This window comes from Garra rufa, chromosome 8 (genome assembly GCF_049309525.1).
Source record: "Garra rufa chromosome 8, GarRuf1.0, whole genome shotgun sequence".
Classification (NCBI taxonomy): Eukaryota; Metazoa; Chordata; class Actinopteri; order Cypriniformes; family Cyprinidae; genus Garra; species Garra rufa.
Window position 1 is genome coordinate 36,563,901 of NC_133368.1, and position 15,047 is coordinate 36,578,947.

At 34.8% G+C, this 15,047-nt stretch overlaps 2 protein-coding genes across 2 annotated transcripts; one reads left to right on the forward strand and one right to left on the reverse strand.

Moving 5' to 3' along the window:
• The first annotated feature begins 1,158 nt into the window (after nt 1–1,158).
• grtp1b (growth hormone regulated TBC protein 1b) lies at nt 1,159–7,404 on the forward strand. Its single transcript, XM_073845606.1, has 8 exons — nt 1,159–1,256; nt 1,533–1,684; nt 1,766–1,924; nt 2,009–2,133; nt 2,398–2,494; nt 4,483–4,655; nt 4,817–5,002; nt 5,108–7,404. Exons 1-8 carry the CDS (start codon nt 1,189–1,191, stop codon nt 5,192–5,194), a joined length of 1,047 nt encoding a protein of 348 aa, XP_073701707.1. The 5' UTR covers nt 1,159–1,188; the 3' UTR covers nt 5,195–7,404.
• A 409-nt stretch (nt 7,405–7,813) lies between these two features.
• On the reverse strand, nt 7,814–14,774 carry lamp1b (lysosomal associated membrane protein 1b). Its single transcript, XM_073845607.1, has 6 exons — nt 14,485–14,774; nt 12,711–12,916; nt 11,241–11,363; nt 11,069–11,135; nt 10,818–10,982; nt 7,814–9,124 (listed from the first exon to the last, which is right to left on the reverse strand). Exons 1-6 carry the CDS (start codon nt 14,543–14,545, stop codon nt 8,985–8,987), a joined length of 762 nt encoding a protein of 253 aa, XP_073701708.1. The 5' UTR covers nt 14,546–14,774; the 3' UTR covers nt 7,814–8,984.
• Between the last annotated feature and the right edge of the window lie 273 nt (nt 14,775–15,047).

A 15,047-nucleotide genomic window follows, 5' to 3' on the forward strand; every position in this document is an offset into this window, starting at 1 on the left:
AATCAGTGGATTTTTAAAAATATTTTTATTATTTAAAATAACAGATTTAAATATTTTCAAGTTATAAATGTCTTTATAATAACTTTTGATCAATTTAAAGCATCCTTGCTAAAAAAAAGTATTAATTTCTATAACTTTTGAATGGTATGGTGTATAACGTTACAAAAGCCTTTTATTTCAGATCAGTGCTGATTGGATATTTCTATTCATCAAAGAATCCTGAAAAAAAAATTCTCAACGGTTTTAAATATTAATGATGAAGATGATTATAATAATAATAAAAATGTTTCTTGAACAGCAAATTGGCATATTAGAATGATTTCTGAAGTATCATGTGCCTGAAGTAATGGTGCTGGAAATGTAGCTTTGATCACAGAAATAAATTACATTTTTAAATATATTCAAATAGAAAGCCGTTTTTTTAACAGGAACAATATTTCAAAGTTGTACTGCTTTTGCTGTATGAAATACAAATAAATGCACACTTGGTGAAAAGAATTAAGAGACTTCTTTAAAAAAAACATAAAGAATCTTACTGTTCAAAAACTTTTGACTGGTAGTGTATGCTAATTATTTTTTACAAACAAATCATACAATTTCAGTGCTTTTCATTTATTTTAATTCTAAACATGAATTTTGAAAAACTATATTATAACGAGAAAATAAAAACTTTCTGAATGAATACCGAAATAATAATATTAGACCTACGCACCGAAAACACATTTAGTCAGATGTTTCAGATATGTTTGGGCTATTTTGGATCCAGTTTCATAGTAATTATACACAATCAATAGCAGTTGGTTACTGTAGTTGAAAGTAAAACCAAATTTTAAATATTGGTTCAATACATAAATAAATAATAAAGTGGGGTTTAAGTGTTTAATAAATTTTAGCTTCAACCATCCAATCAACTGCTGGCTTACAATAGATCAAATGAACAGCATCATTTATTTAGAACCTAATGTCCTAAGTTGTAATATTAACACTCAAAACGAATATTTAAAACGCTCTAAACGTAAAGTTAAAATATACTTAATTATACAGCTTCACGCTATAAAATGAAACAGGTAATACTCATGGTAAAAATGAATAACCTGTGCATACGACAGGTTTTAGTGTAGGGGAGGAGTTTCTATTAACAGCTGAGCTCAGTATAGTGTCCGCTGGAAGAGACGCACGTAACTCTACATGGAGAATCACTTTAATGATCAAAGCACGGAATATTCCGTCAGTTCAGACAGCGACGACTGCGAGAGGTACGAATGGCTTTATATTACTAATATGAAGTGATGTTAACCTACTTATAAAATACAAATCGTTATATTGTGGATAGTGGAACAGTCGACACGAGATGGTCTAAAACACCTGTGCGTCAGGTGATGTTTGCGTCAGTGTCAATAATATTATGAGCTCTCAAACAATTCATTTAAAGAAAATAATGATGAACTCGTCTTATTTTAGCTTTGTAATTTAATGGTATTTCCATTAAAATGTGGGTTATTCTTTAACAGTGTTTTTAAATGTGTCTGTAGGGTGGACCAGTATGGATTTGAGAGATCAGAAGATTTCAACTATGAATCCTATGAGGAACTAATATCTAAGCATTTAGCTGTTGTCACTAGAAGGTCAAAGAAGTGGTCGAAGCTTTTGCAGGGCACTGTAAAAGTGGAGAAAAATGTAAAAGGTAGGCAATCAATCTATTTTATTATTTAACTGAATTGACGCATAGCTTAAAGGATGAAGAATGTGTTAAATTTTCTTTCAGTGAAGCGTTATGTGAGGAAAGGGGTTCCATGTGAACATCGCACTCAGATCTGGATGGCAAGTAGTGGAGCTCAGGACCAGTTGGACAGAAATCCTGGCTACTATCATTCTCTATTAAAGGCTGAGCATGACCCTAAAATAGAAGAAGTTATACATGCTGGTAAGTCATGAATTTATTAATTTATTGAAAATCTGGGAAACATATGGGAAACAAAATATTTCTGAGAATCAATTTTCTTTTTAGATATGCACAGAACCTTCCCTGACAACATTCAGTTCCGTGCCTCCTCCCAGCCATGTTTACAAAAAGCCCTGTTTAATGTACTTCTGGCTTATGGACACCACAATAAGGATGTTGGTTACTGTCAGGTACTACTGTCATGTACACTTGTCCTTTGGTCACTGAAGTGTCACTTGAATCCAGGATGTATTGAAGTTCCTACTGTAGATGAAAATCTGAAACTATTGTTGTGTATATAGTCGAGAACAGTCAATTATACAGAGTACGGAAGTACAAGACTTTTAAGCTGCTGTAATTTTGTGTTGTTTACTCTGTCAATATAATGAACCTGTTGTACCTGTCTGAATTCAAAACAGTAGGCTGCTGAAATGTATCCCTTGTTGCCTTTTTAGGGAATGAACTTCATTGCTGGATACCTCCTCATCATCACCAAAGATGAGGAGAAGTCTTTCTGGTTAATGGATGCTTTACTTGGCAAGATCTTACCAGGTTGGTTACTTTTACCCACTAAATAGATCTTCTTCAAATCATTATGCAGGTTATTTATTTCATTAATCAAAATGTAATAGACTGTTTAAACAACTTGAAACAACTTTCTTGTTCGGATGACATCATCTTGACCTTGTGGGCGGGGCACGTAATATTAACCAATAGCCAAATAGCCATTTAGCTGTTGTTTTAGCCTAGTGCTGTAGGCAATTTGGGCTTAAAGAAATAGTTAACCCAAATATGAAAATTCTGTCAATAAGTACTCACCCTCATGTCGTTCCAAACATGTAAGACCTTTGTTCATCTTTGGAACACAGCTCTCTGAAGTATTCTCATAACTTCTTAAAAGTAGGGTTGAACCACTGATGTCACATGGACTATTATTTTGATATTCTTGGTACCTGTCTGGACCTTTAATGTGGTAGGACCCTTGCTGTCTATGGAGGGTCAGAGAGCTCTCGGATTTCATCAAAAATATCTTAATTTGTGTTCCGAAGATGAATGAAGGTCTTATGGGTTTGGAACGATATGAGGATAATTATTGACAGAATTTTCATTAAAGGGAGTTAAAGGGATAATTCCCCCTAAAAATGTTAATTCTTTCATCATTTACTCACCCTCATGTCACCAAACCTTTATGGCAAAATATTTGAGAATTAGCTCCATTTGTATATGGAGAAAGTCAATAGTCGCCAAAACTGTTTGGTTACTAATGCAGGTGTTCTGAACAAAAATGAAAGTCACACAAGTTTGAAACGACTTGAGAATGAGTAAATGATGATAATTATTTCTTTATCACAACAATTTCATATTTATTAACTGTAATGTCAATGTAATGAATGCTCTGCTAAGTTAGTGATTGTTTTGAAGTTCTCAAATCAGCCCACCACATACAGGTGCTGGTCATATAATTAGAATATCTTCAAAAAGCAGATTTATTTCACTAATTCCATTCAAGAAGTGAAACTTGTATAATGTATGCATTCATTCCACACAGACTGATATATTTCAAGTGTTTATTTCTTTTAATTTTGATGATTATAACTGACAACTAATGAAAACCCCAATTCAGTATTCAGAATATTTCTTAACACTAATACAAAGAATGGATTTTTAGAAATCTTGGCCAACTGAAAAGTATGAACATGAAAAGTATGAGCATGTACAGCACTCAATACTTAGTTGGGGCTCCTTTTGCCTGAATTACTGCAGCAATGCATGGAGTCGATCATTCTGTGGCACTGCTCAGGTGTTATGAGAGCCCAGGTTGCTCTGATAGTGGCCTTCAGCTCTTCTGCATTGTTGGGTCTGGCATATTACATCTTCCTCTTCACAAAACCCCTTAGATTTTCTATGGGGTTAAGGTCAGGTGAGTTTGCTGGCCAATTAGGAACAGGGATACCATGGTCTTTAGCTTTGGCACTGTGTGCAGGTGCTAAGTCCTGTTGGAAAATGAAATCTGCATCTCCATAAAGTTGGTCAGCAGCAGGAAGCATGAAGTGCTCTAAAACGTCCTGGTATACAGCTGCGTTGACCTTGGACCTCAGAAAACACAGTGGACCAACACCAGCAGATGACATGGCACCCCAAACCATCACTGACTGTGGAAACTTTACACTGGACCTCAAGCAACGTGGATTCTGTGCCTCTCCTCTCTTCCTCCAGACTCTGGGACCCTGATTTCCAAAGGAAATGCAAAATTTACTTTCATCAGAGAACATAACTTTGGACCACTCAGCAGCAGTTCAGTACTTTTTGTCTTTAGCCCAGGCAAGATGCTTCTGACGCTGTCTGTTGTTTAAGAGTGGCTGCTGAAACCCATGTCTTGCATTCGTCTGTGCGTAGTGGTTCTTGAAGCACTGACTCCAGCTGCAGTCCACCCTTTGTGAAGACATCTGAATAACTTGTTTAAATTATAAATAGCCCTGATCGGAAAATATGAATTCATCATGAATACATTCTGTATCATATGTTTTCTGTTAATCTAGACTATTACACACCAACTATGCTGGGGCTTAAAATGGATCAAGAGGTGCTTGGAGAGCTTGTCAGGATGAAGGTTCCTGCTGTCTGGCAGGTCATGAATCGGCATGATGTAATGTGGACCCTGGTGGTCTCGCGCTGGTTCATCTGCCTATTCGTTGACATACTTCCTGTAGAGGTGAGGATGTATTAAAAGGTTGTATTTTGGGAAAAAAAGTTCAGTGGCAAACTTTGCAGTCATTCAACAGTTTTGAAATCATTAGCCGCTTTATGTGGCATGAGTAGAGTTTGTTAGTCCAGTACTGAATGTAATGATTGGCAGCCGTTTGTTTTTCTCAGACAGTGATGAGAATATGGGACTGCCTGTTTTACGAGGGATCCAAGATTCTGTTCCGTGTGGCTTTGACGCTGATTCGTCACCACCAGAACCTCATCTCACAGGCACAGAGTCTCCCAGAAATTTGCGAATGCTTTAAACGAATCACTCATGGGGAGTACGTAGAGGACTGCCATACATTCATGCAGGTCAATTCTGTGGTGGTGTTAATTCACTAACTAAATTAATACTCACAAACCTATTTATAATCATGTGTTTGTTCTGAAAAATGTGTATTTGCCATCTATCTCCAGAAAATCTTCATGGAACCAGGAGGTCTCTCTACAGCAACAATTACTAAACTCAGGACGATGTGTAGGAATCGCATTGCTTCTGCCTAAAAGCCTAAATGATGAACATGAACATACAGTTCTGATAGCATGCGACATGAGAATCTATTACTTACTAAGCAACTGTACACTATCAATCAAAAGTTTTTAAACTGTAAGATATTTGTTTTTTAAAGGGGTCATCCGGTGCCACATGCACTTTTACAAGCTGTTTGAACTGAAATGTGTGTTGGGAGTGTGTGTACACAACCACCCTAGAACGACAAAGATCCGCCCAGTAGTTTTCTTTTAATTTAGTAAAATAATCTGCCCCTTCTCATATCGAGCCGTTCTCAGATGCCTGTGGTTCTGGCGTAACACCGACAGAGGCCGCTCCTGCGATAGTTGATAGACAGCAGTGTTTTAGCATAGACCCGCCTCGAGTGTAAACTGACAGCACTGAGGGAATGTGACCGCCGATCTATCTAAGTGGGTTCATGTTTACGTGAATCATTTCTCACCATACTGCTTTATAAACGAGGGTCAGTATAAAGCTTAGCTTTGTAAGGCTAGATGGTTTAAAACGGTGTCTGTTAATAATTAAGATGTAACCTTAACGCAATACCTGCAAACGTGTTTACAGCCCGCAACTGCACATGAGTAAAGACTATAACACTCACATTTATGTATTTCAATATAAGGACGGGGTAAGTTATGTTAACCGATCACTTTTTTGCTCTTGTTAAATCAGTTATGCCTCAGTAAACACACCGCGTTAGTCTCTTTACCACAGTAAACACACCGCGTTAGTCTCTTTACCACAGTAAACACACCGCGTTCAGCTCTATACCACAGTAAACACACCGCGTTCGTCTTTTTACCACAGTAAACACAGTAAACACATCGCATTCGTATCTCTCTCAGTACTCTACCCTGCCAGTAACGTTACATATAAAGATAAATCAAAGTGAAATTTTGAATGGATGGGGTTGAACAGTGTCTTCAAAGCCCCCCAAGTGCCATTTTCCCCCAAACTATACAACTATACCCCCAACTGTTGTCTAGGCAACACCCCGTGTGCTATGTAATGACACGCCCCACAGAACTGAGGGGCGGGGTGAGCAGAGGTTCATAAAATTTAAAGGGCCAGGTACTGGTACCGCTTGCTGAGATCAGAGGCATTTTTTACCAGGTAAAATGAGTGTTTTTTTACACTACCTTAGAGAATTTTTAATCAAAGTATATTACAAACTTTTCATTAAGGCCCCTAAAGCATCATATTAACTTGTGGAAAATGGGCATCGGATGACCCCTTTAAATAAGTCTCTTCTGCTCACCAAGCCTGCATTTCTTTGATCCAAAGTACAGCAACAAAAGTAAAATTCTGAAATATTTATACTATTTAAAATAACCGTTTTGTATTTGTATATATTTTAAAATGCAACTTATTCCTGTCTTTGGTGTCACATGATCCAGAAATCATTCTAATATGCTGATTTGCTGTTCAAGAAACATTTATTCTTCTTATTATTATCAATATTTTAGTTGAGTAAATTATTTTCAGGATTCTTTGATGAACAGAAAGATCCAAAGATCAGCATTTATCTGAAATAAAAAGCATTTGTAACATTATACACTATACCATTCAAAAGCTTGGAGTCAAAAAGATTTCTATTTTAGATAAATGCTGCTCTTCTGAACTTTTTATTCATCAAAGAAACCTAAAAAAAAATACTCGTTTGTTTTCAACATAATAATAATAATGTGTTTTTGAGCAGCAAATCAGAATATTAGAATGATTTCTGAAGGATCATGGGACTGGAATAATGACACTAAAAATTCGGCTTTGAAATAACAGGAATAAATGACTTTTTTAAATATGTTCAAATTAAAAACAGTTATTTTAAATACTAAAAATATTTCAGAATTTAGATCAAATAAATGCAGGCTTAGTGAGCAGAAGACAAAAAAACATTAAAATTCTTACTGTTCAAAAACTTTTGACTGGTAATGTTAGTATTTTAAATGTTTTTTTTTAATTACAGGGTTATACTACCATTCATAATTTTGGAGTTAGATTTTTTATTAAAAAAAATTATGTTTTTAAAAATGTCTTTAATGCTTACCAAGCCTGAATTTATTTGATTAAAAAAAAACTGCAAAACGGCAATATTAAGTGTCGTTTACAATTTTAAAACTGATTTCTATTTATATAGAAATGTTTAAAGATGTCCATTACTCCGGTCTTTAGAGTTACATGATCCTTCAGAATTTAATCTAATAAATGTTGAGAACATTTATGCTGCATAATAGTATTATTTTGCAGATACCGTAATACATACTCTTGAATGAGCAGAAGTGTCTTCACTGACACTTTTGATCAATTTAACGTATTCTTGCTGAATAAAAGTTTTTTTTTTTTTTTTTTTATGTACTGACCCCAAATTTTTGAACAGTAGTTTGCCCCCAAAATTAATCATTTACTGGAAGCATATAATTCCTAATCTGTACGATTTTCTCTTTTTTTGAAACAGAAAAGTTCATATTTTGAAAGTGAGTAAATGACAGAATTTACTCATTTTTAGGTGAATGGTTGCTTTAAGAGATTTTTTTTACATTTCCTATTGCATTGTTGTGTTACTAACTTACATTTACTGTTGATGAAATGAAAAGTTTAACTAAAAGATATTTAGCAAGCAAACTCATTTTCTTGTCTTTTATTTTCCACTTTATTTAGAAACTTAGAATTGCATTCCCTTAAAACATGAACTTCATAGCAATCAAGGCAACACTTCAAAATCCACAACAACTCCATTTATGCAGTCAATCCATATGAAGGCGCATCAGAAAGGAGAGATTCATCTTCCATATGATAAAGCGCGTTTAACTCAGTGCACTCCTTGTGTTTGTAACAGTTAACCATTGACCTGTGTCAATAATAGTCTAAACCTACTTCAAGTTATTTAGAACTTCCTGTTGTGTTAGTGTAAATCGTACCCTTTGTCCATCCAGTAGTGCAAAACCATAATATTTCCTTACTCTAACAGAATTTCCCTTTTAACATTTCTGAATGAGTGCAAATACGATGCTAAATGGAAGCAAGCAGGCTATATAGTTTTGATACGTAGTATGAGGAAAACAGAGCTATGTAGTGATACAGAAGGGTATTCTACTATAGAAAGTGGATATTTATTTGTATCCATGATCGAGATCCATGCTAGAAGTGGAATTTCTCCACAATAAAACTGACTCAACACTGTTATGCAAGGCTTTGTTAAAAATAGTAAATGAATTATTATTCTCCAATTCCATGAATCTCAAAAGCTGACCTGTCTTGTAATGTTCAACCCCAAATGAGAACTTGACAAATCACAAACGGTAGGATGTAGTGTTAAATATGTAGTCCCTTTTAGACAGAGCATGTAACAGTAACAACATCATCAGTTTTCCCTATATCCTCATATTTATATAAATAAACGCATGAGGTTAAGAATATGAGGTACCAAACAGATCATACGCTGTCTAACCCAGATTAAGCCTAAATGACAACAAACACCAGGCGTTCCTCTAGATAAGCATAATCTGGTTCCTGGAAACAATACCGTAGAATGACCTACAGCCTCAAACACATTTTTGATTTTGCCCTGCACCCTTTAAGTATGCATTAATTATACTATGTTTAACATAATACAACAGAAAGTCCAGGAAGCGCAGGTCCACCTAAATGGTGGCAGGGTGAGACACCAGCAGAGGGCAGGGCAGGTTAAAAACTAGGCAGCTGCAGTTGTAGTCGTGTTGTTGAGTCCGGATAAGAGCAGAAATCAGTGGTGCCTACACATCCTGGCTTGAAGATTACATGAGGTTAGATGGTCTGGTAGCCTGCATGACTTCTGTTCCTGCCAATAAGGTAGGCCAGGATCACGATGAGCACTAGAACAGCCAACGCAGCACCCACAATAATGGGAATCAACATGTCGTCCTCATCTAGCTCACACTCCTCAGCTAGAAAAAGAGACAAAGCGAGAGGAGAGATGGTGAGGAAAAAAATGAGACAAAGTTAAAATTGACTCATGCTTCTTTTTACTAGATTTAATATAAGTGTCAGGTGTCCCCAGAATGTGTCTGTGAAGTTGCAGCTTTAAATACCCCACATATCATTTTGAAAATGGCTATTTTGAGTGGAAGTAGAAACACGCTTTTTTCGTGCATGGCTCTTTAAATGTAAATGAGCTGCTGCTTCCCGCCCCCTTTTCTAAAATAGGGCAGTGCCTTATTATAGTACAGCTTGTACTTCAGATATTCTGCCAAAAAACATTTGATTTTGATTATCATCTATCATGCTGAAATGTTGTGTTTTAAAGCAATATTAGTTTAAGCTTTTGATATATACACATTACCAGTCAAAAGTTTTTGAACAGTAAGATTTTATGTTTTTTAAAGAATTCTCTTCTGCTCACCAAGCCTGCATTTATTTGATCCGAAGCGAAATCAGTACAATTTTTAAATATTTTTACTATTAAAACGTATTGTATTGTATTTTAATATATTTTAATGTATTTTGTAATTTATTCCTGTGATCAAAGCTACATTTTCAGCATCATTACTTAAGTTTTCAGTGTCACATGATCCTTCAGAAATCATAATAATATGCTGATTTGCTGTTCAAGAATTTTTTTTCATAAATATTATATTTCAAACAGTTGAGTAATTTTTTTCAAGATTCTGTGATGAATAGAAAGATCCAAAGATCAGCATTTATCTGAAACAAAAAGCTTTTGTAACATATACCATTCAAAACTGATTTTTTTGGGGGGGATAATACATTTTAGAAATTCATACTTTTATAAAGCAAGGATGCTTTAAATTGATAAAAAAAAAGTGATGGTAAAGACATTTATGATGTTAAAAAAGTTTCAGATAAATTACAAAGTCAGATAAATGCTGTTCTTCTGAACTTTCTATTCATCAAAGAAACCTGAAAAAATCTACTCAGCTGCTTTCAACATAATAATAATAATAATAATAATAAATGTTTTTTGAGCAGCAAATTAGAATATTAGAATGATTTCAAAAGGATCACGTGACTGGAGTACTGACGCAAAAATTTTTTTTTTTTTTTAAATCACAGGAATAAATTAAATTTTAAAATATATTCAAATAGAAATCAGTTATTTTAAATAGCAAACATATTTCGAATTGTTACTGTTTTTGCTGTACTTTAGATCAAATAAATGCAGGCTTGGTGAGCAGAAGAGACTTCTTTAAAAAAACATCACAAATGGTACTTTTCTAAAACTTTTGATTGGTAGTGTATATTTTATTTAGCAAAAAAAGGCCAAAATATGAATAGTATAGATTTAATTTTGAGTATTATAGTTTAAGTGTTTTTTGTTTTTTTTTTAGTTTAAGCTCTAGTAATTTTCTTGTGTGTTTGTCATTTTTATTGGAGTGAACGAAAATGCAAAAGCTACTGGGTTTATCGGCTTTACATTGTTATGACAACTTCACATTGTTATGATTTCACATTGTTATGTATGTCCACACATGTAGCGGAATGACAATAAAGCTCGACTTGACTTGAACTAAGAATTTGCTGCTGATTAATCTTAATTTGTGTTGAATGCAGAACATTTCTTGAAGAATTCAAGGACAAAACTGAGAAAGGTAAAAGAGAGAAAAAAAAAGAAAAAAATACCTGATGCAAAATCTCCATTGACGCCAAAAGGTTGTACTTGAAGCTGAAAGGTGTTGAGAGAGAAATCTTGTGTAACGCTTAAGGTCTTCTCCTTCTGACACATGTAAGAGTGCCCCAGGGTTCCCACCATGTAGTTCAGAGAGGTGTTCCTAAAAACAAGGCGCTCTATGTGGGAAAAAAGGAATTTGCTTAGTTTTTCAGAGAACTAAAAACTAAACTAATGGTAGCCATAACTTACTAGACTGACTTACTAGCCATATCAGGCAATGCAGCTGACAGCTCCAACCCACTGAGATGATACTTGTTTGATGTGGAATTCTGAAAAGGAAACAAGCATATTTTATATGTTATGATGACGCCAACAGGGTCTGGATAACTTCAGCGGGCATTCGGGGACATAATAGGAGGAGATACTAAACTTACCAAAGAAAAGCTGAAAGTCAGAGTAATGTTGTCCTCAGTGAGTATAAGAGTTGCACTGTCCGGATCGCAGGATCCAAAAAATGTGACCAGGTTTGGATGCAGGTTCAAGACTTCCTGGACTGTCTGAAAAGCAAGGCATGTTAAACATTTAGACTACATTTACAAATGAGAATTAAACCTTCATTATTTTGAATTACTTAACTCATGAAATGAACATACAAATGTCTTTATCCCAGGAAATCCCTTTATTTACATAACAACCCAAGGTATTTTAACAATAGCAATATAAATGGTATTTGTCATTGAGATAAAGCATACAGTTGAAGTCAAACGTTTACATACACCTTGCAAAATCTGAATTATTATACCAAAATAAGAGGGATCATACAAAATGCATGGTATTTTTTTATTTAGTACTGACCTGAATAAGATTTCACATAAAAGAAGTTTACATACAGTACAGACCAAAAGTTTGGACACACCTTCTCATTCAAATGAAGGTGTGTCCAAACTTTCGGTCTGTACTGTATATTTTCCTGTATATTAAAGTTTTTACTCTACATTTGTGCAGTTTTCAGTGGGTTAGTGATTTTTTTAAATATATATATAAATTAAGAAATAAATATTTTTTAATGGGTTTTTATACAAAAACTGATTTTTTATGTAAAATTCACTTTATAAAAGACCCGCATTTCTAACTTTAATTCATGGGGATAACATGGATAATTTCACATGGTTTAGTGTAAGATTTTTGCCCATCTTTTGGAAAATCCAGTACAAAAAACTACAAATAACTTTCACCAGTAGGTGGCTGCAGAGCTCCACTATTTGCTATTTGCTATTTGACCACCTGAAAGATATTTTTTCACAAGTTTTTTCAGTTGAATTCATATCTACAGTACAGACCAAAAGTTTGGACACACCTGAATGAGAAGGAGTGTCCAAACTTTTGGCCTGTTCTGTATATATTCCACAAGAAAAAAATAATAGTTAAAAATGATCCCGTTCAAAAGTTTGCATACACTTGATTCTTACTGTGTTGTTCCCTGAATGATCCACTGCTGTGTTTTTTTGTTTAGTGATAGTTGTTCATGAGTTCCTTGTTTGTCCTGAACAGTTAAACTGCTTGCTGTTCTTCAGAAAAATCCTTCAGGTCCCACAAATTCTTTGGTTTTTCAGAATTTTTGTATGATCTCTTTTTTTGGTAAAACAATTAACATTTTGCAGATTCTGCAAGGTGTATGTAAACGTTTGACCTCAACTGTACAGGTCCTTTTTCTGTGTCATCTCAGGTGCATAACAAGCTAAGACTGAAAGATTAATGGAAAATTTGATGGGAAAAAAATTTGTGTGATTGTCTACTCATGTACTACGTTTTAGTTTGTTTACCCACTGAACAGAAAAGGAGATATTTAGCAGAATATTTTAAACCACTTTTGTCCAATTCAAGTTAGTTATATGTGCAAGTACCTTGCCATGAGAGCTCGAAATAAAGCTAATGTTGAGTTGCAGTCCCATCCGTGCCAAAAGACAGACAGCGTCACTGGCATTGGTGACATTGTAGTTGCCTCTCTCAGGGGGTCCGGGGGTTGCAGGAGAAGCTGGAGGAGAGCTGGTTTCAGGGGCGACCACAGAGGGCGGAACATCAGCAGTCAAAGTCTGATGTATAGTGAGAGCTGTAATGGTAACAACATTATTTTTTAAAGGCTCTAGATTAGTTGTAGCACCAGTTGGGGTTAAAGGAGAATTTCACTTCCAGAATGAAAATTTCCTGATAATTTACTCATCCTCATGTCATCCAAGATTATTGAGAAATTATCAAGAAATTAAGGTTAATGAGGAAAACATTTTCTCCATAAAGTGGACTTCAGTGGACTCCAAATTGCAGTTTCAATGCAGTTTTAAAGAGCTCTACGCGATCCCAGCCGTTGAATAAGGGTTTTACCTAGCCCAAAGATCTGTAATTTTCTAAGAAAAACACAAATTTATATGCTTTTTACTCACAAGTGCTCAACCTCACATATTACGTAATCACACACGTGTGACATATGCACAAGTAGGCCTACTGACCCAGTGTTTACAAAGCAAACGTGCAAAGAAAGTCAAACTTCCTTTACAAAAAAGGTAAAACAACGATGTCTGACAATTTTGAAGCTAGCCCTGCCCTTAGCTATTTAAATCGAAGTTCACAACGAAAAACTAACCATGCGTGACTTTTCCAACGTGATTGTTCAATGCGTGAAGACGCACATACACATACGAGCTCTTAGCTTTTTTTAGGCATTTGTGGTTAAAAAGTATATAATTTTTTTTTTTTTAAGAAAAGTTACAGATTGTTTTGCTAGATAAGACCTTTATTAAGCGGTTGGGATCATGAAGAGCTCTTTGAAGCTGCATTGAAACTGCAGTTTGGACCTTCAACCCATTGGCTACCATTTAAGTCCATTATATTGAGAAAATTTATTTTAAATAATAAATTAGATGACACAGGGGTGAGTAAATTATCGGGAAATGTTCATTCTAGAAATGAACTAATCCTTTAAATATGCACTATACAAGTTTTTGATGCACTATGCTTATTCATTCAAATATTATAAGTGGTTTTAGACATTGTACTCAAACCTATTAACATGGATGCATGGTGTACGTTTATTAAACGCTGCTTTACCAAACTTTTTTTGTATATTTTGTTATTGTCATAATTATTAGATGAAGTATCTTATCTTATCAAATTGCATGACATGGCAATATGTTGGCACCCATAAGGAGGCGACCCTTTACGTATAACAATATATTTTATAGCATTTTATATATAAACTGAGCCTTACTTTTACTTGTAGCTTACATAATCATTTCATTTCTTACTTTTATTAAAAAATAATATGCGTGTGTACCTTTAAAAATGTATAAGATGGTATTGAAAACATGGATATGGTATTGATTATCAGTAAAACAGCAGGCTTACGAGTCATATCTATAAATATGCTAAATATATTTCCTTCCAAATAAGAAATAATCAGCTTTTCTTACACAGCATTCATACTTAGGCCATGGTTTTCAAAGAATAAAGATTATTATTTAAAAAAGACATCGGAAAGAAACATTAAATTAAAACAAATTAGAAAAACACTACAGCGTCCTCCTTATATATATGGACTGGACCGTTTCTCATTATTAATGAATTAACCAAAATATAACCAGACCAAATAGTCCTGCACCCCAGCTATATTGAAATCACACTTACCTAACAGCAGGCTAAAAATTGCTCCGGAGGGCATGTTTTGTTTGCGGATGATGGGGATCATGTTTCTTGCCAAAAGTGGATCAAAACACACTCGATACAATAACAGATTATGCCAGGCTGTGCAAAAATTGCGCCTTCAAACGGACTCTTCGGATAACTGTCGTTATAATGCAGACGTATACGACCTGTTTGAGATACCGCTGTGCCAAATCTACATCTGATAAACGCACTAGGTCAGATTTGTTTAGTTTCTCGTAACCGCAGCAGGAAACATCACCGTCATGTGAGCGACTGCTAGCATCACGCAACAGCAGCAATGCGCATGCGCATGTTTTTCATGTGTTTTTTTTAATGCATTTTTATTTATTACAATTTTTATTTCATTTAAAACAAATAGAACACAATAGAGTGCAGCGATCCATATCGGTAATCAATTAATTAAATAATAAAAAATGACTTTTATTTGCTCTCCCACCTTTTAGCCTACGCACCACATTTCATGAATTGTCACGTTTTTGTCATAGAAGCTAATATTTCTGTAAGTGATGTAATTAGGGCTGTTC

What these genes read in the sequence shown, in the direction of transcription:
- grtp1b (XM_073845606.1), top strand. Translation starts at nt 1,189, where the DNA reads ATGGAGAATCACTTTAATGATCAAAGCACGGAATATTCCGTCAGTTCA. An exon ending in GACAGCGACGACTGCGAGAG is followed by an intron (nt 1,257 to 1,532) that starts GTACGAATGGCT and finishes ATGTGTCTGTAG; the next exon opens with GGTGGACCAGTATGGATTTG. An exon ending in ACTTGGCAAGATCTTACCAG is followed by an intron (nt 2,495 to 4,482) that starts GTTGGTTACTTT and finishes CTGTTAATCTAG; the next exon opens with ACTATTACACACCAACTATG.
- lamp1b (XM_073845607.1), bottom strand. Translation starts at nt 14,545, where the DNA reads ATGATCCCCATCATCCGCAAACAAAACATGCCCTCCGGAGCAATTTTT. An exon ending in AATTTTTAGCCTGCTGTTAG is followed by an intron (nt 12,917 to 14,484) that starts GTAAGTGTGATT and finishes TTACCATTACAG; the next exon opens with CTCTCACTATACATCAGACT. An exon ending in TGCATTGCCTGATATGGCTA is followed by an intron (nt 10,983 to 11,068) that starts GTAAGTCAGTCT and finishes TTTCCCACATAG; the next exon opens with AGCGCCTTGTTTTTAGGAAC.